The sequence below is a fragment of the Natrix helvetica genome, assembly GCF_964273705.1.
Source record: "Natrix helvetica genome assembly, chromosome: 9".
NCBI classification, from domain to species: domain Eukaryota; kingdom Metazoa; phylum Chordata; class Lepidosauria; order Squamata; family Natricidae; genus Natrix; species Natrix helvetica.
In genome coordinates this window covers 13,876,777-13,903,984 of record NC_138560.1, presented here as the reverse complement: position 1 = coordinate 13,903,984, position 27,208 = coordinate 13,876,777, and the positions used below count along the sequence as shown (strand labels likewise).

At 46.5% G+C, this 27,208-nt stretch overlaps 2 protein-coding genes across 4 annotated transcripts in view; one reads left to right on the top strand and one right to left on the bottom strand.

Moving 5' to 3' along the window:
- LOC309396643 (digestive cysteine proteinase 2-like) overlaps window positions 1-27,208 on the top strand; it is a 415,994-nt gene that overhangs the window by 144,386 nt on the left and 244,400 nt on the right. The window lies entirely within an intron of this gene.
- AHDC1 (AT-hook DNA binding motif containing 1) overlaps window positions 1-27,208 on the bottom strand; it is a 276,060-nt gene that overhangs the window by 215,971 nt on the left and 32,881 nt on the right. For all 3 annotated transcript variants that reach the window (XR_014176139.1, XR_014176140.1, XM_081961913.1), the window contains exon 2: window positions 5,417-5,464. Coding sequence is in view for 1 of the 3 variants with exons in the window: in XM_081961913.1 (XP_081818039.1) it covers window positions 5,417-5,464 (48 nt within the window). In the remaining 2 variants the exon portion in view is untranslated. The remainder of the gene's footprint in view (window positions 1-5,416; window positions 5,465-27,208) is intronic.

The window sequence follows — 27,208 nt, the reverse complement described above, 5'->3', positions numbered from 1 at the left end:
CAAGCCGTTCTTCTTCCAGCAAAAGCTTTCAAACCATTTTGTCTGCAGCACCCGCTCAAAACGTGAGCAGAGGTTCAAAAGAACCGTTTTCCAGGCAGGAAGCAGCGCCCAAAGGGAAAAATAGCATCCTATCTGGGGGTTCACACAACCTGTGAACCGTCAATCCAGGTTATAGATTGATGGATTAGATAGGAAGGCGGCTGAACCCTGGGTGTTGTAGGCCTCTGGGAGTCTTGAAATGATTCAGTGCATACAAATCAAATCCAACACCAAGTAATCAAACTGTCCGTGGTAGCATAGTAAAAAATAAAACCAAAACAGCAAGAAAAATAATTTGAGAAATACATTATACAAAACGAAAGTTGGTGAGCATTCGATTCTCCGTACGGCTTTCGCTTTGAGTTGCCTTCCGGACCGAGTCAGGAGAACAGACTACTATATTTTTCGGTGTATAAGACGCACCGGAGTATAAGACGCAGCAGGGTTTTGAAGAGGAAAATTTAAAAAAAAGTGTTTGCACTCTGCAAACCTCACATAAACAGCCCGTTTTTTGCAAAAACGGCCCCGTTCCCCGCCCCCCCAAGGGTCATGAATAGCCCTTAGGAGGCTTGTAGATTGTTCCTGGGTGCCGGGGGGGGGGAGAATGAGCAAAAACGGCCCATTTTTCATAAAAACAGGCCCCTTTTTTATCAAAAAAAAAAAGAGAACATGGATAGCCTTTAGGAAGCTTATGGAGTGCTGCTGGGGAGGGCGGCAAAAATGGCCTGTTTTTCACTCATTTCTGCCCTCCCCAGCCCCCAGGAGCTCACTGAAAGCCTTCATAAGGGCATGCACAGCGACTTTAGTGAAGGGGTGGCGTTTTGGAAGGCAAAAATTGCTGCATTCGGTGTATAAGACGCACCCAGATTTTCACTCTCTTTTTTGAGGGAAAAAGGTGTGTCTTATACTCCGAAAAATACTCCTGGAGGGAGGACAATTCATAGAATAGGTGCAGCGATAGAAACTGAAACCAACTGTACTCTCAATCTAACCCAGGGGTGTCCAAACTTGGGAACTTTAAGACTTGTGGACTTCAACTCCCAGAATTCCCCAGCCAGCATAGCTTAAAGTTCCCAAGTTTGGACACCCCTGATCTAACCTATCTTGCAAGGTGGCTTTAAGACTAAAATGGTGTGAGGAGATATATGTGTACAGACTTCGTTCTTTTTTTAAAAAAGTGAGTTTTACAGGTCATCCTCAAGTTGCAGTGATAATGCACAATTATAATTCATGATGGTCATGAAGTAAGTTCACCGTAATGACCGACTCAATTTTTTGATCTTTTTTTTGCAGCAGCCATTAAGCAAACCGATGGTTAGTTATGGACGTCGTTTTGCTACAAACAGGATAGAAATGCCAGTTTTGCCCAAAATGCAGTCATGTGACTGCAAGGCACTGCAAACAGCTGTATATGTGGTCTGGTTGTGAGGTCAAGAGACTGCAGAGAAAGCCAAATTGTCAGAACTTTGACAATCTAGGTCATAAGTAGCCCCCAGGTAAGTCCATGAGAACTTTGACCGGCCGTAAGTTGAGAACTACCTATAAATGTAATAAATCATAGCGAAAAACTTTAAAAGTCAGAATGTTGTATTTTTTTAAAAAAACCTCACACAAAACAATACTGTATTAAATACACTTGTTTATCTATTTTAGGTATATTTTATGTATTTACCAGTAAATGAGGTCCATGCCCACCAGATACACAATACAAATGCAATCTAGCTGAAAAGGATCATAAGAACATTAGAGACTGTTTCAGTAGCTGGAGGATGCTTTTGTATATAAGCATATTCTTATTTTCCTCTATTTTTTTTATTATTCATGCCCATCAGCTTAGCTTCCTCTCCTGCTTTCAACAGCCCCCATGTGCCTCAGCAAAAAAAAAAAAATGGCAAAGGTTTGTAGGAGACCCCCCAGTAACCCATCCCCAAGAGGGGATGAAAATATTGAGCAGGAAATATTGCAGAACCAAATCACTTTTCTTTTCAGTGCATGGAGATCTCCGTCTGCTTGTTTTTTGGGGGTCCTATCGCTGTGATTGCGTTTCCATTGCGCCAAGCTTTGTTGTGTACTTCCCCCAAAAATCCATACGGAGTTGGACGCGTCCTAGAGAAATGGCCCTTTTAAAGCAAATAAATAAAACGGCAAGTTTCAAAGAAAAGACTCTTCTAGCAAAACAGCCGACTTTGTTTTGGAGCCCAGCGATGGCTAAGTGCACAGAAGGGTGGGGATACCGTAATATCCTGGAAGTCAAGAGTCTCCGTATTACTAAGCTGCTAGAGTATTCAAGAAATCATCAGAAATGCAGGTGCACATCAATTCACTCCCCCACCCCACCTCCAAACAAAAGTGTTCTCAGAATGGGGAATAGTCCTGAAGCAGGGGCATAACCTAGGGAACCGGGTTGCAAGACTGGCTAGGGAGGTAGGGACAAGCTTGTACTCACTACACAAAAGACCTTTCAGAGAGGCTGAAGCTGACCCCTGCAACACATCAATTCTTACACTGAGCCAGCTAGCTAGCTGGGTTACCCAAGAGAAGAGCCCAGTGCCTTGCAGACATTGGAGGGAAGCGTAGGGGAGATTGTGGGAATCCTTTGAGATTAACACACCAATGTAAGACTGTAATTTAGGGCCCCACAGCATCTAATGTTGATCTAGCTGCTTTTAGAAGTCTCAACATGCACCTGTTTCATTGGCAAGAGGATGCCACTGGAAAAGGATTCCATTCCTTGTAGGACAGGGAAGATCCAGCCCTGGTCGGTCACTGGGATCAGAGATTTTATCTTCCCAGCTTTTGTACTTGTGCTGGAGCCCATCCTCAGGGAAATTCTCTGTGTGCTTTGGGGCTGTTCTGTGTGTGCGGTATTTATATGGTGCCTGTTGTATGTAGCTTTTTAGATGTAGATTGGGGAGTTGACGGCTGGCTCTTGTTTCCTTCTGCTGCCAAGCCCTTGTCTCCTAAGTACTTGATAAGCTGGGGGTAAATCTGCCCTTCCTGTTGATTGATGAGGGTCTCAGTTTCCCAGGCTTCAATCCCTTCCCTGGCTGTTTTTGTGCCTGCTCGTCCAGCAATCTTAGTAGCTGCAACATTGAATGTACGTCTTTGTTTATTGCAATGTGATCCTTGCAATAATGTGATTCAACGTGATCACTGAATGGTCACAATTAAAAACAATAGAGTCCAGGTTGTGAAAGGTATTGTCTCGTCTGCATCTTTCATATATAGAAAGTGAATGAAGTACCCCCAGTCCCATCATAGCCCTTTACACCGACTGAATGAGACATATAATCCCCAGAGCCTATAATGGCAGAACAGGATTGTGAGAAAGAGGACAAAAAACTGGAGCAAAGGAAAATTGGGGCCGGGGGGGGGGGGAAATTAAGGGGTGAGGGGAGGAGGATTCTCACAACAGGAAGGCACAACAGAACCACCAAATTCTTCCTTCCTTTCAACCCCTCTTCCCCCAGCCCAGAGCAGGCTCTCTGACCTCCTGCAAACACTTCCTGTGTTTTCTGTCTTACCAGCATCTTAATTATATTAATAACCAAAAGAAAGTTGCCTGCCTGAAAACAGGAGATGTGAGTACTTAAGAGCTCATCTGTTCCTGCTGCTTATTCCTCACTTTAACACTGTAATCTGCTGCCGGGGACACTACAATTAGCTGCCACCGAGTTGGCTGCAGTGTGACAGCTGGGTCCTTTAAAAAAAGAGGGGGGGGCACCCGTGAAGCACTGAAGGACCACCACCCTATTTTCAAGCAGGAATTATTGCACAGGCTGTTGCCAAAACTACCTCCGGAAGGGGATGAAGTCTGCCTTTTTTATTGCACCCGGCACTCCAGAACAGGGGTCTCCAACCTTGGCAACTTTTAAGACTTGTGGACTTCAACTCCCAGAAGCTTCGCTGGCTGAGGAATTCTGGGAGTTGAAGTCCACAAGTCTTAAAAGTTGCCAAGGTTGGAGACCCCCTGCTGTAGAAGACAGGGACCTCGGACTCAAGAGGGTTCTCCAACAGAAGCATCTTGGGTTCTGCTATCCCCCCCTTAGAAATGCATGCGTGCGCGCACACACACACACCTCTGCACGGCTGGGAATTTTGCAGGGAAGGACTCCTCGTCAGACTGGCCGTGCCCTGCAGCCTTGTAAACAAGCCTTCAGCACAGCCTCGATCTCCCTCAGGGCCAATTTTGGATTGCACAGCCCTTTGAACAGAGCAGAAATGGAGAAGCCAGAAGGGCGTGTGTGCGTGTGTCCCAGTGTGTGTGTGTGTGTGTGTGTGTGTGTGTGTGTGTGTTGAAGGGACAGATGTTAAGGGAAGGCAGGGCTAGCATGACCGCCTCCCCCCCTCCCCACAACCCTGTGACGCCTCTAATCTTGGGTCATGCTGTAGCAGCTCATTACGCCCAACAAGCATCAGTGGGCTGGCAAGGAAGCCAAATTTGGTGGCAGATGAAGAAAGAGGGTGGGGCAAAGGCTGGACGCCTCTGATGGATGAGGTAAACTCATTTCTCCAACCTTGCTTCCCCCCCCCTCAACCACCCTCTCAGCTTCCTTCTTAAGAGCAACCGGCTTCGCCTCCCTCCCTCTCTCCCCTCCATCTACAACCAGTCATAAACCTGCAGAAGCAAGTCTGAATCCTTTTTCCACCCACTGCTGCCATCCATCAGCTGCCACGGGGTTAATTCCAACTCCACCAGGTTATTTTCCCCTCAGTGCTTTTGACTCACTAATGATGTGCAAGGGACACAAAGAGACTGCTGTAAAGCAGATACACAACTCTCCCCCCCCACCTTTCCCTGTTCCCAGCACTGACTGCCTCCCTTGGTCTCTTCTCTGGGTCCCCCCTCCCCCCCCCCCAGAGCCCTCCATCTTCCGGATACACCTGTGTGCTGCAGGGAAAGAGATTAACTCCTTGGCAGCCAGACCTGGATCCTGGGAACAAATATTGCAGCCGGCAATGGGAAGAAGAAGGACAATGAGCCACAACTTCCCTGAGCGACAAACTTGTGGGTCAGAGGCAGAGGAGGAAGAAGCCCCATTTACTCAGGCCCGGGCTTCCAGCTCAGTAAGACTTGGACTAGTTAAGCATGTTGAGCAGCATAGCAATCGCATCCCACCTTCCAATCTCAGGAGAGAGAGAGAGCCAGGTGACTATTAGCAAAGTCTGAGACCTGCTGCATATCAAGCAGGAAAAGGACTTATTCATGGGACTTCTTTATCTCCCCACAGGGTGGTTGTCATCTCTGCCCCAAAGCCTCTCTAACCAGTGAAACAGGAAGTGGCATCTGCCTAAGCAAGGCCTTCTTGTAAATAAGGCACCGTGTGGGTAGTCAGGGGCCCTGATGCATTGGAGAAGCAGGGGGATCGGCAAATACCTGGTTCTGGGAAGGAGATCCTCCAGGTTTCTTCACATCCTCCACCACCTGGAAAAAAAAACAATACAAGAATTGGGCTAAAAGTCGTAAGCTGCTACGGAAACCATACAATTCAAAATGGGACTCTCGCAGGGCGGAACGCATCTGGTGTACGCCAACCACAGTATTTTCTTCCCGCCACAGAATTAATTGGGGAGTCTGTCTTTCTCCTTGATGTAAACCATTCTATCTGCAGGAAGTAGTTTGAGTAGGTCTGCACCAAGGAGGAAGTAATTGTGGTCCTTGGCTTAGGACCATTTATTTAGAGACTTACAACGTTGTTGGAAAAAGTGACTTATAATCGAGTCCTTGCACTTATGACTGCTTCACCAGCCCCGTGGTCTTGCTTATCAGAAAAGACAAGAATGGACTTACTGCATGCATTCTAAGCTCCTCAACCCAAAAGATTTCAGTTTAGAGAACATCAAATGTTCTATCTACATCAGTGTTTTTCATACTTGGCAACGTTTTGAAGAGAGTGGCACATGCCGGGCGGTGAATTCTGGAGTTGAAGTCTCCACGTCTGAATGTTGCCCAGTTTAAAAAGAGGTCTAAAAGTAAAGGTAAAGGTTCCCCTCGTACATATGTGCTAATCGTTCCCGACTCTAGAGGGCAGTGCTCATCACCATTTCAAACCCGAAGAGCCAGCGCTGTCTGAAGACGTCTCCGTGGTCATGTGGCTGGCGTGATTAAACACCAAAGGAGCACGGAACCACCAAAGGTGGTTCCTATTTTTCTACTTGCATTTTTTACGTGCTTTCGAACTGCTAGGTTGGCAGAAGCTGGGACAAGTAACGGGAGATCACCCGATTACACAGCACTAGAGATTTGAACTGCCGCACTGCCAACTTTTCTGATCGACAAACTCAGCATCTTAGCCATTCAGCCACCACGTCCCTACAATAAATAAAAGGTCTACTTTTATTTATTTATTTATTTTTAAAAATGCAAAGTTAACTGCACATAGGCCATAAAAGAAACTCCCCAAAATGATTTGAAGTCATGCATAGCCCAACTCAACAACTTTTCATCAGGTTAAGGTGTCAAAGGGAGCCCAAATGAGAATGGAGAGGAGTAATGACTTATGTTCAAGCCAGGCCACTAATTAAGAAACATCTTGGTAGAATATGGGAATAGCCTGTGGATATTCAAATTAGACCGTATCAGGTGGAAAGTTGATTTCAGAGATCATCCTAGAACTTAGCTGCTGAGATGACAGTACAAATAAAAACATTCCAGCTGTTAATTCGTTGGATTAACCTGCATTAACACGATAAAAAAGTGACTTTTTACTGATTGTCCAATACGGTGGATGAACCTAGCCACTGTGGTTCAAATCATGCTTTATGGTTTGGTGCTGTTGCGTGAATTCAACCACTGTGACTTATTCTATGCTTCAAATAATCCATTCTTTATCATAGATGAAACTGTCCCATCGTCACCTTTTTGGAAGTGTTACCATACAATCTTTAAAAGAGAAACGAGGACTGGATTTCTTAAGCTAAAAAAAAAACATACTCTGATGACCTTAACCATCATATCTGTAAGAGGCTTGAATACCCGCTTATCAAGCATCTCTCATTATCTCCTTTTACTTGTTCCTTATCAAATGAAAACCCATAGATATAAACCCTTAAAGTGATTTTTCCTTAAACCCACACATGGGGATGCTATTGACCTGCTTAAACACACATGTCACCAATCCATTTGTCTTCAGATAAACAATTTCTGCAACCTATTTCTCAGGTCTAGCATTATTTTATACAAAGCAGATTTTTTTTTTACATCAATTCTATGCCAAAGATTCGCATACTCTCTTTATTTACCGGGTTCGGTGGTTTTTTGCACATGTGTAGAATGGGTACTCCAAAATATTTTTCTTAAATGCTTAATCTTCTTTAAATAAGAATGTTTTCCTATTAATAATGCTGTGTGAACTGAGAGAGGTAGTATGTATGGAACTAAGCTGTGGATCTTACTGCAATCTTGTTTTGCCTCATCAGCAAAAGCCATCCCTGCCTTGATTCAAGTGGTAGTTTGGCCCTAAAATACTGACAAGTGTTATGCAAATACAACCTAGGATAGTTTTCTTTTTTTCACAAAACTCCTACTCAGACACTAGGTAAAGGTAAAGGTTCCCCTCAGATATATGTGCTACTCATTCTTGACTCTAGAGGGCGGTGCTCAATTCAATTTCAAAGCCGAAGAGCCAGCGCTGTCCAAAGACGTCTCCGTGGTCATGTGGCCGGCATGACTAAATGCCAAAGGCGCACGGAACGCTGTTACTTTCCCACCAAATTGGTTCCTATTTTTCTACTTGCATTTTTACATGCTTTCCAACTGCTAGGTTGGCAGAAGCTGGGACAAGTAACGGGAGCTCACTCCATTACACGGCGCTAGGGATTCGAACTGCCAACCTTTCTGATCAACAACCTCAGCGTCTTAGCCACTGAGCCATCACTCAGTGGCTAAGACACTCAGACACTAGCAATGGTCTCTAAACCAGTGTTTCCCAACCTTGGCGACTTTAAGTCCTGTGGACTTCAACTCCCAGAATCCCCCAGCCAGCATAGCTGGCTGGGGAATTCTGGGAGTTGAAGTCCACAGGACTTAAAGTCGCCAAGGTTGGGAAACACTGCTCTAAACCACTCTATAATCCAGTATTTTTCAACCTCAACAACTTTAAGAGGTGCAGACCAACTCTCAGAATTCACCAGTGAGTCATGCTGGCTGGGGAATTCTGGGAGTCGAAGTCCACAGGACTTAAAGTCGCCAAGGTTGGGAAACACTGCTCTAAACCACTCTATAATCCAGTATTTTTCAACCTCAACAACTTTAAGAGGTGCAGACCAACTCTCAGAATTCACCAGTGAGTCATGCTGGCTGGGGAATTCTGGGAGTTGAAGTCCACAGGACTTAAAGTCGCCAAGGTTGGGAAACACTGCTCTAAACCACTCTATAATCCAGTATTTTTCAACCTCAGCAACTTTAAGAGGTGCAGACCAATTCACCAGCGAGTCATGCTGGCTGGGGAATTCTGGGAGTCGAAGTCCACACATTTCAAAGTTGCTGAGCTGAACAACACCCGCTATAATCAATCCAATGGTAACCGGAAGAAAAGTTTACACGCTGTTTATTTTAAACTTGTTTTATCATTATAACAAAGCGTTCATTGTTGTAGCGGTTAGTAATGTTGGGCTACCAACAGGGACGTGGTGATTTCTAAACCTGTATTGGATTCGGCAGGTGACTTTGGGCCAATCCCTTTCTCTTTAGGAAGAAAACAACAAGGTGCAACCTCTTCCAAAAACCAGAGCCATTTTTGCTGCAGTGGTGAAGACACCCGGCTAGAAACCAGGAGACTGTGAGTTCTAGTCACAGCTTATGCATGAAAAATGGCTGGGTGACTTTGAGCCCGTCACTCTTTCTCAGCCTACCTCACAGGATTGTTGTTATGGGAAAAATAGGGGAAGGAAGGAGTATTAGGCATGTTTCCCTTCTAATTCATGCCTAGTGAGTTGGCATAAAGGTGGGGAATATATAAACCAGGGGTGTCCAAACTTGGGAACTTTAAGACTTGTGGACTTCAACTCCCACAATTCCCCAGCCTGGCTGGGGAATTCTGGGAGTTGAAGTCCACAAGTCTTAAAGTTCCCAAGTTTGGACACCCCTGATATAAACGATGGACTTTGCAGACAGGCCAAAGCTAACCAACATGTCAAAACATTGGTATCTACGCTCTTAGTATCCAATTGTAGTTAGTAATGTAATGACTGCATTCTGACTATCTGCAGTTTTCAAATTGTTTTCGATGCGGCTTCACACATGAAAGCACCACAACTATGAATCCTGGTTATTTCTAGGGCATAGATCATGATCATTGGCCTTCCTTCGTGCAGGATAGATTCACTAGTTTCTTTGGGCATTGGAAATATGGACACCACCAACCCCGCGTATCTTCTAGTGAGGCAACTATGGTATTGTTGGTGCTAGGATTTTGGATTTGGGTTGGGAAAATCCTGATTGAGGTCCTCATTTGATCACAAAGCTCATTGAGTCACAGGAGACCAATCAGCCCTGATGATTCTTGTAGGGCTACAATGAGGGGAGCTGTCCCAGCTCCACATACGCTACTTCGACCTTCAAAGAGAACAGGCAGGAGTTGAACGTAGTGGCAAAGACATAATGAGAGTTTAGAGCTAGCAGATTCTGTTGGCTTCATCCCAGCACATGCTGGCATTTAGGGAGAGGGTCGCTGTAGGTTGGTGGGCGTGAATTCTGCTCCCCCAGCCACAGCAAAGTGTGCAGCAACACCAAGCGTGCAACTTGGTAGTTGCAAGAGCCCCCTGCCTTCTGTTTCATCGCTGACCTGCCGAATCAAAGAGCATCTCTGAGCATTCTCCTGGTGAGCTGTGCTCCGGGCCCCTTTATGCTGCTGAGCAGGCTGCCTCTCCCCAAGAACAGAATCATTAAAGGTCAGGAAGTGGCCATGAATCCAGAAAGGATGGAGAGCAAGGAGAGACGTTCCCACCCAGCTGCCCCCCCTCCCTTCCCACCAACTGCCTGCTGCAGCAAATTCAATCTCCCACACACGGTGCTTAAACTGACACAGACATTCCACATAAAATCCCCTTTGATCGCAGAAATGCCTGCCCAGAGCTACAATCTGACCTGCCTGCCAGCCGTTATCCTCTTTTTTCTTTCTTCACTCCCCAGGAGTGGAAGAAAGATCTGGAAAGGAGGAGACACGTGGCTGTCTCTAGCTATGGCGGTACGGAAAAATGTCCTCTTCCAACGCGGCGGGTCGCTCAAGATGTGGCCACGCCACAGAGGTGCAAGGCTGAAGCCTTGTTTCCAGAAGGCGGCAGACCGTCTGCTGACATGGCGGCCGGTCGCTGCCCCCACCTAGCAGCCCCAGACAATCCCAGATTCCCTATTAATCCCCGCCGAGGAGATAACCTGAGGCCAAGCGTTAGCCTGGAATAGTCAAGTGTGCTAATTAGAGGTGTAAAAGGTGTGCGTGCGTGGAAGGGGGGATGGAGAGAAGTGGAAAGAGGGAAGGTGTGGATCAACGAGGCGCAGTTGCGAAAGGCTTGGTAGCGCCAACCATCGGAAGGTTCCTACCTCATGTGGAAGAGTCAGCATCCAAGGAGCTACATCACTGCTTAAGAGAGGGCTTGCTGCAAATTCCTTTGCTTCTTTCGTTTGTCTAACACTCCATTGCAACGCTTGTTCCCCCCCTTTTTTTAGTGGGGAAGACAAGCAAAGAGAGACGGTCCATCCTCGGTCCATACAAACACACGGTCCTGGGTTCCTCACGTAGTTTGTGGGTTTCTAGCAAAGCTGCAATCAGATAATGCTCGACTTATGACCAGTAGCTTAAGTGACCGTTTGAAAGTACGACAAACCCCAAAGGCTGCTTACAATTTGGTTTGGTGTTACGGCCACTGCAGCGCTCCCATAGTCATTCACGGTTAGGACCAACTGCAGAGATGGCGCAGCAACATCGCATCTTCTCATTCCACCACGCCAGCTCTCTGCAGGCTTTGGGCCTGTTTTTCCCACCACCACAGGGTCCCTGCAGGATCCATTACAGTCATAAGACAAGGACTATTTGTGTATCAATCCAGCCCTCCCGATCTACAAACTGCAGTGTCGGTAGGAGGGAGTATTTGTAGCTTAGGGTGGAACTGTTGAAGCTCAGAGAGCACCAAGGAAGTCACAAAGCTACGTGTTCTGACTGAGGCTTCCCAAGAGCATGAAACAAACTCCTTGCCCTGACAAAAAAAACCCCCTTTTATTAATTTACTGTGAATTCTTCTCATTCAAAACCAACAAAGTCTTTCAAGGGAGGATTTACAGTCACGGACCTTATCTGGCTTGGAGAGCTGACAGGCCGATATTTGCACAACTTGGCAAGGAGTCTCGGAGAGTCACAAACCAATTAAGCAAACTAATTGTCTCCTGCAAACTTCACTCCCCTTTCACTCCTCTTTTATTTCCTCTGGGAGAGGCCATTCACCATCCACCTGTGGTCTTTCTCCCAAGTCAACCCCTCTTCTTTAGCTGTTCCCTTTGCCTGGCAACTCTGCCCATGCGTACACTGGGAACAGGCTCCAACTGTTCTTCTGCTTCACTGATGTCTGACTCTGAAGGCAGCTGATAACTGGCATACGGCTCTGGCCGCCTCTTTCCCTCCGACACCGAGCCCTCATCAGAGCCTTCCCCAGACTCCAGGACTGGCTAATCTTCCTCCCCAACCTCACTATCCAAATCTGCTGCCAGCTCTGCTGGCAGGCCACAACACTATGGTTTATGGGTTACCATCATACCATCCAGTCAAATGGGTTTTAGTGAAACAAGCTAGGCTTTAGTGCAATGTTCTAATCCAATATCACATAGTGGTAACTCCTTATGGTTCTTAGTATTTTCAGCCTAGTTTTAGCTCTTGTGTGTTGGATCAAGTCAAGAAAACTTTGTGAAGAAAATCATACAACCGAGTAGTCTTCCACAATCTGCTTCCTTCCTACAGACTTACTCATTTCTTGTGATAATGTGCAAAATTTTCAACCTCTCTATGTTGCCCTTGCGTCCCCGGAAGATCTGCATCTGATATAGCTTGCCAGAAAGTTTTTTTTTTTAAATAAGCCAAACCAAACCTAAAGTGATAACTTTAGGATGAAATTTTAAAAAGTAATGAATTGCTCTGAAGAATACTTCTCCGCTTCTGTTCGCTTTCTCTCTTTCTCTCACACCATTCAGGGCCGCGTGTTCAACATATAAGGAAATGTTGAGCCTTTTGTGACCCGCCCACTTTTCACACCTGCTGTGACAGCTTCTAGTTGTGCTAAAAAGCCACATGGCACCTCAAGAGATGCCCTTGAAGATGGTTGCAGAATGTGCAGAACAAGAGTTGGGATTATTTATTTATTTATTTATTTACTTTTGAGACAAGGACCGTATATGGTCTCAGCAGAGTGATAGGGCTCAAATTCCCCCAAAGTAGGAACAGGGAAACTACTGTATTTTTCGGACTATAAAGCGCACCTTTCCCCCTCAAAATAGAGGCTGAAAATCTGGGTGCGTCTTATACACTGAATACAGCATTTTTGGCCTCCTGAACACCCCCCCCCCTTTGCAAAAATGGCTATTCATAGCCTTTAGGAGGCTTCCAGAGTGCTACTGGGGGCTGGGGAGGGCAAAAACGAGTGAAAAACGGGCCGTTTTCTGCTTGTTTTTGCCCTCCCCACCTCCTAAAGCTATGCATTCCCTTTTTTTTGACAAAAAACGGGCCATTTTTGGGAAGTCTGCAGAATGCAAAACCTTTTTTTAATTTGCCTCTTTAAAATCTTGGTGCATCTTATACTCCGTTGTGTCTTATATTTTGAAAAATACAGTACATTGGATTTAACATAACTTTACCTTGATGCACTAAGGTTGATAAATTAAATAGAGCTCATGATCATTCATCCCATATATGTTAATTGACTTTTTTCCCCCTTAGCATTAAAAAGTATACTTTGGTGGAAATTTTGGATCACGCCTACCATTTTGGAAGGTCGCAGGCAGCTCGTAACCACAGAACAGGGGCTACCACTCTTTAAGGATGGTCCCTGCCTGGTCAATTAGAGATCCACATGGTTTCTTTCAACTTTTCCTGAAGATTGTCTCACCGTGTTTGGAAGTAATTCTGACCTAATATCCAGAGATCAGTTGTGATGACTCCTGAACAAATTTTGACCATTTACAAAAACCAAGCCATTCATTCATCCCATTCTCATAGGACGATACAATAGCTGAAGATATTGGGGCAAAATATAGGGGGCATCTGACCAGGTTCCATTTCCCATATCAAGTTTGTCAAGAAGGATTTATTAGTCTTCTCATCGTTCCTATCACCCATCTCCTCCACTTATGATTGCAGGGCTATAACTTTGTTGCTTGTATCCTTACGATTTATATTGATATTGATAGTTTCCCGATTGCTTATTTATACTCTATGACTATCATTAAGTGTTAGTCATAACACATAACACATTATGGTGTTGTATCTTTTTATTCTTGATGGATGGATTTTATTCTCCTCATGTACGTTGACAGCATATGCACCAAGACAAATTCCTTGTGTGTCCAATCACTCTTGGCCAACAAAGAATTCTATTCTATTCTCAGCCATAACATGGTTGGCTTGCTTATGGTAAAAGCATGTTGTGTGAACTCAGACAGTATGACCTCTCCAAGAAATCATGAGTAACAAATAACTAAACAAGGTGTTATGGATTAGTGCTTCATGGAAATCATCTGTTTAGTCACAAGCCTCCAAACTTTGTTGATGTCCTCCTTCCCAAAATACTGACCCCTCCCCCCAAAAAAGGCAATATTGAGAGGTAATAAAACTCTTGAAAGAGATGGTTATACAAATAAAAGCAATAAATCGGGCTGCCTTTCAAGATAATTTGACAAATTCTCTTAGTTCAGAAAGCTACAGGTAGACCATTGAGTAGAGCCAATTAGAAAGTCTGCTTCTGAGTGAAAGTACTGATTGCAACCTGTGAAGACTCAAGTGGCTTCCGTTGATGTCACCAGAAGGACTAATGTCTCCTGTAGGAATTTGTTCAGTTGTTTATCTTCATTCAGTTCCACCAACATTTGAGGTCTCTTTGACAATAACACAGCCTAGTGGTTGTGCCCAAACTCTGGAGCTCTTGACTGACATAAGATTCTCAGTCCTGGACCTCCAGTAGAGCTTGGGTGAGAGACAACCATCGTACATCAGGGCTGTAGGCTAGATTGTATGACTGTAGATTCAAAATCACTGTTGATTCTGGCGATTGCCTGGAGTGTCCTTGGCAAGCTTTCAGAAGCCATTTGCTTGTTCAGTGGTTTGAATCCCTAGTGCCACGTAAAGGAGTGAGCTCCTGTTACTTGCCCCAGCTTCTGCCAACCTACCAGTTCGAAAGCACGTAAAAAAATGCAAGTAGAAAAAATAGGAACCACTTTTGGTGGGAAGGTAACAGCATTCCATGCGCCTTAGGCATTTAGTCATGCCGGCCACATGACCACAGAGACGTCTTCAGACAGCGCTGGCTCTTTGGCTTTGAAACGGAGATGGCACAGCCCCCTAGTGTTAGGAATGACCAGCACATATGTGCATGGGGAACCTTTACCTTCTCTTTTTTGAGGGCTGAGAGAGTATGAACTGGCCCAAGATCACCCAGCTGGCTTCATACCTAAAATGGGATTAGAACCTCACAGACTCTCAACTGCTATCCTAGTGCCTTACCCATTACAGCAAACTGGGATTTTAGCTAGACTGGAAAGTCTTTCTAAAAAATCACTCCCATATTGTTGCCAAAAAATAATTTGAATGTCATCATGCAGTCTTTAACACCTGAATTTAAATGAAAGGCACACACATATATGCTTGTCCTATATTCTATACTAGCTGGATACCCATGCTTCGCAACGAAACTATGTGATTCGGCAATGCAGAAGAAATCTGGTTCAATCCGTTGGCTTAGTAGTGGTCAGTGATTGAAACACATAATGGAATATCGCTCCCGCCGCCTTGAATCCAGAAGCAGTTCCATAGGTATAAGGCGTAGACATTTTGGCGAGTTTAGTACTGTAAGGAGCCCCAGACCGCTCCTGAGTGAGGGAGTGGAATGTCTGCCATTTTGAACTGAGGTAATGGAGTGTGAGGCAATTGGCAGTTGGAAGAGAGTTATTTTCAGGTGGGGAGGGGGAGTAGAATTCCTTAGCATCAGAGCATGTTAATTACTGTATAAGAAATACTAATGATCTGATGGTCATTTCGAAGAATCCTTTCTTAGGGAGCACCTAGAAGCCAAGAGGAACATATATGCCAAATTTCAAGTTTGTAGGCTTTACGGTTCTGGAGATTTTGTGATTAATGATTGGTACTTGGCTTTTATATACATAGATTGGGGAAGGGGGGGGTGATGATGGATAGACTTCAGCTTGACAAATCTTTTAATGAAAGCCCAAGGACAACCTACTATGACTTAGTTCAAAACTTACCCAAACCATGTTTTGCTTAAAGTTGGTTTATTAAATGAAAGCTCAGGACTAAATTGATTGGAAATATCCGGAAGAGGCCTTCATTGTGCAGTGGCAAGACAACAGCTAAGATGATGATGATTAAATGAGTTACAACCAGTTGGCTGGGTTCCTACCCTACCCTAAAGATTAAGTAGGCAAATCGTACTTGATTTTGCATGTGCTGGATGAGAAGTCACCCTTAGAATTCATAGTAAGAGTCAGTGATGGCAAATCTTTTAGACACCAAACTGCACGCGCATACCAAAAACTGAAAGGCGCATGCATGTGTGTGAATGCGGACATGCACAAACATGTGCGTGTGAATGTACAGACATACACGTATGCAGAGATACATGCATGGATGTGTGTGAATGTGTGCAGACATGCACACGTATGCAGCAGAGACCGAAGACCAGCTGGCCGGCAGGAGGTGGGGCATCCCAACACCAGCAGCGCAGCAAGCGGTAAGATCTTTTTCTTTCGTGTGCTTCTGTTTCGTCGTTTGCAGGGAAACAGAAGCTCACGAAGGAAACGCCACTGAGATCTGACCTGCGGTAATGGTGTGCATCCCAGCAGAGAGGGCACTGCGTGCCACCTCTGGCACACATGCCATAGGCTCACCATCACAGGTATAGGACTTTTGTTTTGCAGCGCCAAGAATCTGGAACATGAAAAATGAAGAGTTTCTAGTCTTTTCTCCTAAACATCTTTTTTTCCCCCTTCCCTAAAATTTAGCTGTGAGTGTAAGGAAAAAGGAGAAGAATAACATTATTAAATATTGGGGTCACTTGTTACCAATTATCAGTCATCTGGAAATTTACCCAGTAGATTCATACACGACTTCTTCCACTCCAAGTTGATAAAGCTATTGGTTTGTTCTGCTGCTCTGGGTTTTAGGCAGTATCTTATTTAATGATGTATCAACTAGTCGCTTTTATTATTTGACTTGCACAGGGATATGCATTTTAGGTTGCCTTTTGAATAGCGCATTTCACCTTTCACTTTTTAAAAATGTTATATTGGAATGTAAATGCAACGCATCACTGGAAGCACAAAAATAAGAAGGCGTTGTTGGTCTCCTTTGAATGGAGCTGTTGTTGTCCAGACATTCTTCCTAAGAGAAGCAATTAAAAAGAAAAGAAAAATACATTTGATAAAAGAATTGGTCCTATTCCTCTTAATCTTGGCCTCCGTACCTCTCCTATACCATGAATAACTGCGTAATTTGATAGATTTAAAATTATTTAATACTACCTTTTAGGAAGCCATGTGTCTTAGGAGGAAGGGCATCAACAAAAATTGTGAGGCTCGTGACTGATTGCTCAAGTTGGTGACAGGAGGTGAAAGAATAAAATGCTTACAAGCTATTCCATCTAATGAAAATTCTCAATGATGAATTAAATTAAATCCTCATTATTTGAAGGTGCAAGGGACAGGAAGAAGTCAGCAAATGGAGGGGGTTAGAGGAGTTATTTCCCAAAAGGATGCTCTTATTTGGAATTCTTTTAATTTGGAAAAGGCAGGGGTCATTTTTAACTGGGATACCCCCACCCACAAAGCATCAAACTTTTCAACTTCAGGGACCACTAAATTCATAATTTTAAATCCCGCGGACCGCTAATATGAATTTTTTAAAAAGACGAATAGTATTTAGTATAATATAAAAAGGCGAATAATTTTTCTGCGGACCACCAAAATTTTCTCATGGACCACCAGTTGATGTCCGCTGCTTTAAAACACTCCCTGCTGAAAAAAAAAAACTTGGTCTGATGACTGACCCTGCCCACCCAGCCTCTTTACTCCATCTTCTGGAGATCTCAGTCCGCCTCAAGCTCTTCGGTGCAGCCTCAGTCTCCCCCACAAACAGTGCCAAGCGAGATGAACCACAGAGCTGTCTGGATGGCAGGCAGCTTGCAACATGCCCAAGTCCAACCGAACAAAGTAAACATTTGTTCCCAAACAAAGATGCACCGAGTTGAGCATCCCACACTGTTTTAGGTAATTTCCAACGTGAGAGAAAAAAAAAAAAAAAAAAAAAGGAACCGGGCTGCTTGGCTGAGTTTTAAAACATGTTAATCATGCAAATGCAAGAAAACGTTGCAGATCTCAGACCGCTGGAGGGCATTAAAATAGGGCAAGACCACCCACGCAGCTTTGTGGTTAACATTGGCAAGAGGTAGCATGGAGCCTCCTGTAACTCAGCCCTGATAACACCTTGCTGGTTCCTAGGTTTGGAAAGAAGTTTCTAACTTCTCTACCTTCCGCCACAATATATATTTGTGTTACAACCCCTGGTATGCCTAAATATGGGAGGAAGGTCACTACTCCCTCTTTCTGTCCTTCGGCTCATCACAGAAGACCATGCAGGCAGAAAACCATATTTTTATTTTTAATGTTGCCTTTTTATATTTGTGTTGTATTTGTACTGATAAATAAATAAAGGGAGACTAGTATAGATCTATTTCGAGCTAATTAGCTCTCATCAGCTAGCCATACCCTTACTGGGATTTGAACCTGGGCTGTATTATATATTAGGCAGGAGTCTTAGCCACTAAGCCACAGGCTCTCCTCCTTATCAGTTGAGCCAGGGAAATAGGTATGCCAGGAAATAAAAACATACCTATTTCCCTGGCTCAACTGATGAGGAGGAGAGCCTGTGGCTTAGTGGCTAAGACTCCTTAGTATAAGGGTATGGCTAGCTGATGAGAGCTAATTAGCTCGAAATAGATCTATACTAGTCTCCCTTTATTTATTTATCAGTACAAATACAACATATATATATATATTTGTTTTCGTACATTTTCACGGGTGTAGGTATGCTGGTTTTGTTGTATTCGGGTCTTTTCCCATGTAATCTCAACCTTACACGGGAAAAGACCCGAATACAACAAAACCAGCATATATATATAGATACACACACACACACACACACACACACACACTCTCACATAGATATCCTGGCTTAGCATATTGTAGGAACCCAGCGACAAACATGGTTTGCTGCTTTGTGCTGCCTGAACCCAGCGTTATACTTTGTAAAGCATGGGATAGGAATTACAGGTAGTCTGAAGTGTGATGTATGAACCCAACCAGCAAGAACCTGTTCACACATGGTGTTTAACCTCAGAATGGGTGATCTTTATCTTTCCCCCAGCACAAGGCAGCTCCTGTTGTTTAGGATCAATGCAAAGCAACGGCACCTTCCATTCTTGGTTTGTGTACAGCATTAATCCTGGGGTGATTTATTAACCATATACTGCACTCCGTGCAAATGACAGTCCAATCAGATTTGCCATGGGAAGAATTAGTAAGCACCCCGCAGTCAGCCTACACCCTTAACTGTTACTAATAGTTAACAAACCATGAAGCCAAACCTTCCTGGTTACCAACGCTGTAACATATTAGGGGTGGGGGGGGGGTGGGCATTCTCTGCTTAACTATTTTAATTAAATTTATACTCCACCTTTACTTCAGGAGCTCAAAACGGCATACAGAGAGACCCCTCCCCACCTCCAGTTCTTTCTCACAATCACAATTTGGTGAGATAATTAAGCATGTTGTGGAAATCGCCCTATGTTTACCCTGTAGGTAGGTTTGGTCAATCTTGGTGATACGTGAACTTCAGTTCCCAGAATTCCCCAGCCTGTGGCATTAAAGTCCAGTCTTTAAAAAAACCAAACACTGCTTTAGTGTACTGTATATAAAATGAAAGCTGAAAAAACTATAACCCTTTTCTTTCTTTTCTTTCCTTTCCTTCCTTCCTTCCTTTCCTTCTTTCCTTTTTCTTTCTTTCTCTTTTCTTTCCTTCCTACCTTCCTTTCTTTCCTTCATTACTTTTTCTCTTTCTTTCCTTTCCTTTTCCTTTTCTTTCTTTCTCTCTTCTTTCCTTCCCTTCCTCCCTCTTTCTCTCCCTCCCTCCCTCTCTTCCTCCCTTCTTTCGTTCTCCTCCTTTCCTTTCTTTCCTTCCGTTCCCTCCCCTCCCTCCCTATCTCTCTCCCCCCCCCCCATTTTTTAAAAACCTCTGATTTAAAAATAAGTCACAAAAAACACCATTTATTTACGGTGCCATTGAGCAAGGTGATTTTTCAGGTCCCCAGTGGAACTGAAAAGTGCATTCATTTCCTCCCGTCCCCTCTCCTGCCTCTCCTTCTCCCTACTCAATCCTATACGTTCACGCAGTTCTGCTCTTATGCTGGGCCACAACCTCCCACGTTCCACCTCGATGAACCCCAAATTCTAGGCTCAGACAAACTGCTTCCAATCAACACATCAAGGATTTGTGCACAGTTGGCTAGTTTGCATAAACATCTATCCGTACTTTAAACTCCATGCGGAAAGAAAGTCCAGCTCCCCCTCCCTTTCCCCCCTCTGCTTCAAAATTAAACAATGGTAGGAAAGGATGCAGGTGTCAGCAAAAGCAATAAGGGACAAGCTCCAATCAGGCTTTTACTCTCTGGGCAGGCACCCTTTGGATCCTGAAATCCACCCTTCCTAGGCTCAAGTCTTGGAACAGGAATGTCTCTAACCTTAGCAACCTCTAGACTTCAACTCCCAGAATTCCCCAGTCAGCCATGAGAGTTGATGTCCAAAGTCTTAAAGTTGCCACGGTTGGACACCCCCGTCCTAGAACTTCCCAGCCAGCACGGCCATTCCTGAGAATTCTGGATGTTGCATTGACGTGTTGCAGGATTGGAGGAGAAGGTTGTGGAAAGCTGTGACAATACACAACACCAAGCTCTTCTGAAATAGACATAACACCCTTCCGCCCCCCTGCAGATAAGGCACGTTATCTGCACAGCAATCTGTCTCCACCCAGCACCAGGGCAAGAAATTTAAGTATAGGTTAAAGTTCTCGTTTAATAACAACCACAATTAGGATCGGCAACTGAGTTGTTAAGTGAAATGCTCACTCAGTGGAACTGCGACTGTGCTTATTACACTCTTCTATCAGCTTCACAGGCTCACGAAAAGGTTGCAAATACCGGCATTGCTGATGACGTTGCTTGTTTAGAGACCACTTTGGATGGTCACTAAACAAGGCAGTCACTAAACAAGGATTACCCGTAAAAGAAAACAAGGTTCCCCGGGTTAAATGGCATCTAAGGTTCTAAGGGCATCTTCCCGTTTTGAGGAAGTCAGCAACATCCAAGGATAGGCGCAGTGGTCAAAGTGCAGTACTGCAGGCTACTTCTGCTGACTTGCCAGCTGACTGCAATTTGGCAGTTCAAAATCACACCAGGTTCAAGGTTGACTCAGCCTTCCATCCTTCCGAGGTGGGTAAAATGAGGACCCAGATTGTTGGGGGCAAGAGGCTGACTCTGTAAACCGCTTAGAGAGGGCTGTAAGGCACCCTGAAGCGGTATATAAGTCTTAGTGCTATTGCTATAGGAGGCAATTAGATCCAGAAAGAAGGGCTGTTATTTTTTACAGTACTACCATTCTTCTGAGTTGACCTATTTGATGATGCTCCAAGCCTTAAATTTAGCAAACCCCTCCCTACAGCCCACCCATTCCAAATCCAGTCTCTCCCCCACCACAACAACCTTCCTCTGCTGTAGAGAGAACTCTGATAGAGGAAAGGAGAAGAACAAAAGGGTTCAAGATTTTGGGGAGGGGTCAGCGTTTCAGGCAACTGGGAGGAAAGCAGCCTGAGCTAATCAGGTGCCAAGTGGCAGAGCATAAGAGGAAGAAAATCAGCCGACTGCAGGCGCACTGCTGGCAGGGAGTCTCTGCTCAATCTTTCTGCAGGTTTCAGGCTGTTAGACAACTAGGCCAGAAGGCCTGAAAGTGCAATCAGCATTTAACCGCCAGGGCCAACAGCAATCACAGCAGTGAGAAGGAGTAGGTGGAGCGATGCCAGAGCCCCCGAGAAAAGGGAGCAGGAACGCACCGGAACCATTGCAGCCCCGTCACTGGAGGGGGCCCCCATGGCCAACCCCGCTGCCGATGGAACAACCATCCCCCTTGGGCCACCCACCTTATTCAATGCACACATGTTGCGGGATAGGATACCGGTTTGGAGAGATGCAGGCATGTGACTGCGCACAAATAAACAGCCCTCCCTGAAAACCAGGCTCAGATGCAGGGCAGGATCTTGTTTGCACAAATAGCCATTGGCAACCCAAGGAGAAAATCAGCGTGCTTCCATCTGCCAGCGCATATGCAGGATGGAAAATGCAGGACGTCGACAAGACAGCATCAAAATGGGGTGGGGAAAAAAGGGGGGGTGGAGAAGAGCAGGAAGGACCTACCACAGTAACCTTTGCAGTAGTGTGTGTGTGTGTGTGTGTGTGTGTGTGTGTGTGTGTGTAGAGAAGAGCCGAGGCTTAACTCTTTCCAATCAGAGCCTAACGATGCTCCCCAACGCTGCGGCTTGGCAATTCCTCCATCTCCCCTCCATTGCCCCCACCCCTAAAAAAAAAGGCTCTGGGATTCCTGCCTTCAAAATCGCACTCAGAAGGAGCAAGAGTGCAGAGCCGAACTGCTCGTTAAGGGCCGCTCATTAACAGCCCTCTGGGATGAGCCGGGTAACCGGGGCACCTGCGATCTCCGACTAATGAGCTCCATTACTGTCCTGAAGCCCTGAGCACAAATGAGGGGGCAGAGGAGACTTTTCGTGATGGATGCCGGAGCGCTATCAGCCCATCGTCCCCAATTTTGATGGCCTCACACGGAGCCATAGCTGACAACCGAACGAGTCTCCAGGAGGCAAGCCGGGAGGGCGTTGTGGGTCTGCGGTGCAAGCAGAGCCACAAAACTCCCGTTGCCACGGGCCTTCTCCTTTATCCATGCGTGGAGGAGCATTTGAGGCTTCTCAAGAGCTTCACGGTTGAACCATTGCAGGAGGACAGAGGCAGAGAGAGAGAGAGAGAGACAGACAGACAGAGGACATGGCCACATCACTGCCACCACATCCCGGATCAAGGTTTTAACCTCAGCTAGGAATTAGGAAGGGAAGCTTGATTTGAGTCACTGGGGTGGGGCCTGAGACGGCAGGAGACTCGACCGCTGAGGAGCGCTCGTCCTTGCCACAAGACGTGTCTCTGTGTGTGTGTGTGTGTTTTACATCCTCAGCACATTCCCCTCCTCCCTTCGCCCCGTAACATCATCTCAGGGCCCTACTGCTGCCCTGGGTGGGCGTCACCGCCTTCAGAATCTTGGCACGGATGTGGGGAGGCTCACACAGGAACCCATCACCACAATACATCCTCTTGGGCAGCGAGGTAGGGACAGGATCCAAGGGAAACTCCAGAGGCCCATTGGTACGTCTATTGTCGAAGCTGACCCCCTCCCTTTCTGCTTAATCCAACCCTCCCCACCCCCATCCCAAGCGCCTGTAGGGACTCAGGAGCAGCAGCCCTCCCCTCTAAACCAAGCCAGGCAAAGGGACAGTCCAGCTGGGCTACATGTATGCCCTGAAGTGAGCTTCATCGAGTTCCATAGGATTTCGTCCTAAAGGAAGGAGAGGGAAAAATGGCAGCCCTGAAATCATTGCCTTCGATTTGATTTAATCATCCTAGTATTTGGAGCGATGTTGTTCTCTTTAGGAAACTGGTTGACTTCAGAGCGCCATCAAGTATGGCTCCCTGATGGAGAATTGTCAATCACCATACCAAACTACACTTCCCAAGGTTCCCAAGGAGAGGGGGGACAACAGCTTGACCATTAAAGTGATTTCAAACCAACCCACATTTGTAGCGCAGATGTTCCTCCGGGGTCCTACTGCAAAGTCAGCATGGGATCCTTGTCCTTTAATTGGACTGAGATCATTACCCAGCCTCTGTTGCTTGTCCAAGGAGCTTAGAAAAACCCAAATGCGCCAATCAAAATTATGTGCGGAGGGAAACCATGCTCCAGACCCCAGGATGTTGCAAAAAACACGGGAGGGCAACTGTTGTAATCCTTGCGAGCACCCCAACACTAAGCAAGGGGACCTCTCGTGCTAAGCTGGGGGCTGTTTATCTAAGCCTTACACCTGCATCAGTGGGAATCACAGCTTGGTGGGGGTTAAGTGTTTGGTCAGCTGTTCCAAGCTCCCGGCCAGCTCTGCACAAATCAATTCTACCCTTCCTCCTCCCCCGTCCCTGAATTCTGGATTTCAGTCATCCCACAAACATAGCCAAGAGACCTTCCTTCTCCACCTATCGCTCTGGCTGAAAAAGCTGTTCCACCTGGAAGCAGCTATGTTCCCCCGGCACACTTTCTGCACAAAGAGATGAGATGGGAAGCAAGGACAGACATTTAAGGGCCAAGGTTTAGGGGGGGAAAACATTATCACCATCACCACAAGCACACCCAGGCAGAGAAGCCAAGAGTCTACACACCACTCCGCTGGGCATTACCCTATCAACACCGAGCAGTTTTTCTCCTACAGCTCCATCCACCCCATCTGCAGAATGAAAGAGGGACCCCTGAAGGAAAGCACCTCCTATGGCTAATCGCCAGGTACAAGGGCAGAAATGTAGAGAAAGCCAGTGGCTTGAGGGCCACCATGTGCTTTGCTCTCCGGGGCGAACCCTGTGCCTTTAAGGAAGAGGCAGGAGCCAAGGGGCTGCAGCCACAGGCTAGAAGCTTCCATCTGTGCTTGCTGGAACTTCCCCTAAAATATTCCTCTTTTTTTTAAAGAATCACAGCAACACCCTTTCCAGGGCAGGTGCTGATAACCCTCCCTGGAGCCTGTGAGTCAACCCACAAGAGGTTTTTTGGAAAGCAGCCCCATTCCGATGACAGTCTCTCTTCCACCACCACCCCCTCCCCAATTTCCTTCCCTCTCCAAAGCACACCATTCTTATGTTGTCCACGAAGCCATCTTACTCCCATCAAACGAGAATGACAGCCCCCGCAGGCAGCCCTGAGCTGGAGGAGGAGGAGGAGACGGGGAGGGGGGGGAGAGATTCTCCACTTCTCACAGAAAGACTCTGTAACTTCCTGGCTCCATGCAAAATCTCCACCCCCAGGGACGCACTCAGCCTGTTCCCGAGATACAAGGGAGGGAGCCAAACTGCCCTTGTGCTCCTTCCAAGCCCTCCCCGGACTAAGAACAGCCAGGCAGGGTGCAGAGGGTTTTTTTTTGGGGGGGGGGATGTGGCTTGAGCCCAGAGGCTCTGTTTTCCCTGTAGTGGGGGGTGGGTAGGGGTGGAGAGGAGAGCAAACTGACCCTGCTTTAAAGGAATGAGACCAAAGACACCAGATACTTGACATTCCTTGGCTTGGCTCAATGCGCCCCAGAAACGATGTGGAACCAAGAGTCCTGCTTTCCCCTCCCGCCACGGTTCTCCCCCCCCTTTGTTGGAACAGGAGTTTCAATCTCCTTAGGTGATTAAAGACTTTAAAGGCTCCCCCTCCTCACCCCACATTTTCCTAAGTCCGAAGGAGAAATGTTATGGGTGTACATCTTTAAAAAAAACCAAAAACGAGGGAGCTGTGCAATGAGCAGCAAAAATGTGGTTTGAGAAAGGAACCTTTATCCTAGTTTGTTCTTGGCTCTAATGGTGATCCCTGGGCTGCCGCCACCCCCCCATCTCCTCTCCTTCCCCCCACCCGCAAGGCCCGTCTGACCCACAGTTGCAGACTCAAAGTCTTCCCACTCGGCTCTCTCCCCACCCACCCCCACCCCCAATGAAAAGTTGCTAGAGCGGAGCAGCGTATTTCCCCCCCCCCTCCTTGCTCATGCCGGAGGACACCCCTTTCCTGTCAAGCACCCCAGCCTCTGACCCCATGCTGTACAGGGGGTCCCCCTCCATTAATGTTTACTCGGCTAGTTAACAAGTGCAGGTTGCTATGGCAACCCATTCAAGCTGGGATCTACCAAGGTCCAGCGGAGTTGTGGTGGAGCAAAGCCAGACAAGACATCCTTTGCCACAGATGTGTGTGTGTGTGTGTGTGTGTGTGTGTGTGTCGCTTTGGAGAATGTGCGAGGCACTTACAAAATAACACACACACACCCGTCACTGTCTTTCATGCACACATCCCCCTCTCTTCTGCCTCTCTTATCCCCAGGTCCTGGATCTCCGAGATGGGGCCGGATCTTTCAGGATTGATGGGACCGATGGTTCTTATTAAAAAGACTGAGCTACCCGCTTTCCTCCCGATGACTGCCCATAATAGATTCAGTGGCAGAAGGAGGAACCAGAGAGGGGAGGTTTTCCCACACATCCCTTCCTTGCTTTTGAAAACTCAGCAGGCATCCGAAACGATCCCGAAGAGATCTCAGGTGGGTGTGCTTGTCTTAGCCTGCCGAAAAGCACAGCTTGTGATAAAGCTTCTGCCCTCCATTCCCACCCCCCCAAGACCGGTTCAATTCCTTAAATCAGCAGGATGGCTCCTCGGAAGATGCCTGCCCCTGCTGCCAGGAGCTCTGCTTCCACCCTCCCAGCGGGGAAAGTGCAAAGCGGCATCTCTGATGCCAAGCCTTTTAGTTTTTAATTATTGTAATGATTGATTTTTAATTTGGGCGGCCTGCCTTTCGTCGTCGTTTCCTGCTCTGTAGTTTTTCATTGCTGGGAGCCAGCCACCTTGAGGTTTGTTTGTTTATTTATTTATTGGGTCTGTATCCTGACCGTCATTCGGCAGCTCGAGGCAATGCTCCCCTCACCTCTCAATCTCCTCACCGCCACCCCCCCCAAACCAAAAATCGCCCAAGTTGATCTGGAAGAGAGAGAGAGAGAGAGAGAGAGAGAGAGAGAGAGAGAGGGAAAGGGCCCAAATGGCCACGTGGCGGAGGATGGGGTGGAATCTGGATCTCCTCCTCTCCGCCTCTTAAGCCGAAGAGGTCAACCTCCGATAATCAAGGCAGCGCCTACAAGCAATAACAAACCATCCCTGCCTTCTAATGGTCCCCGCAACAGTCATCTTGTGCGCAAGGCGTAAGACACATTTCTCCACGCCTTGGCGGGGCCCCGTCTGCAATTCTCTTCCCCGTCTCCTCCACCGCTCCGCTTTCTCTGCGCGCACCCAAACAAAATAAGAAGCAGGCGAATTTTTTCTTTAAAAAAAAGGGGGGAAAAAATCTGGGAGTTGTTGGAAAGGGCCCTCCGGTGGAAGCGGGGAGGCTGAAGACTTCAGTGGACAATGCCGGCTTCTGTTCATTAAGCAGCTGCCCTCGCTCTGCGGCGAGCTTTCGGGTTTAAAGCTTCTAAGCCCCAAGAGCTACAACTGGCCTTCTTCTCAGAGCAGGGCAGGCCACGAGAACCCTCCCCACCTTTAAAAAACCTGTTCCCTCCCCCTTCCAAACGTGCACACACACACACACACACACCACCTCCGCCTAAGATTCTCTCCCCCCCCACCCTTTTTGCAAGCCTGCTGCTATGTGTTGAAGGCCCCTTCGATCCAACTTCTGCAAAGCATTCTGCCAACACGCCTCTGTGCTGCATTATTTATAAAACAGAGGAGCAGAGGGCTAAGCAACAGCTGCACGGTCACCAGCCCTCCCCAGCTTTCAAGCACCAGGATACCAGAGGGCATATAGAATTGGGGAAGGAGGGGAGGGGGGAAGAAGGGAGGGGAAGAGGCTTTCCCCCTGCTGGGGTTTTTGGTTTTTTTGCAAGACCTTTCTCCAGCTCGCCCTGGCAGGAGTCTTTATGGAACCTAGGAAGGAGAGCCCCCTTGGCATTTCTGGGCATTTCTCCTTTTATTCCTTTTCTGAGCCTGGCTTACAAAGATGGTGGCAGTCCGAGCCACATGATGGAA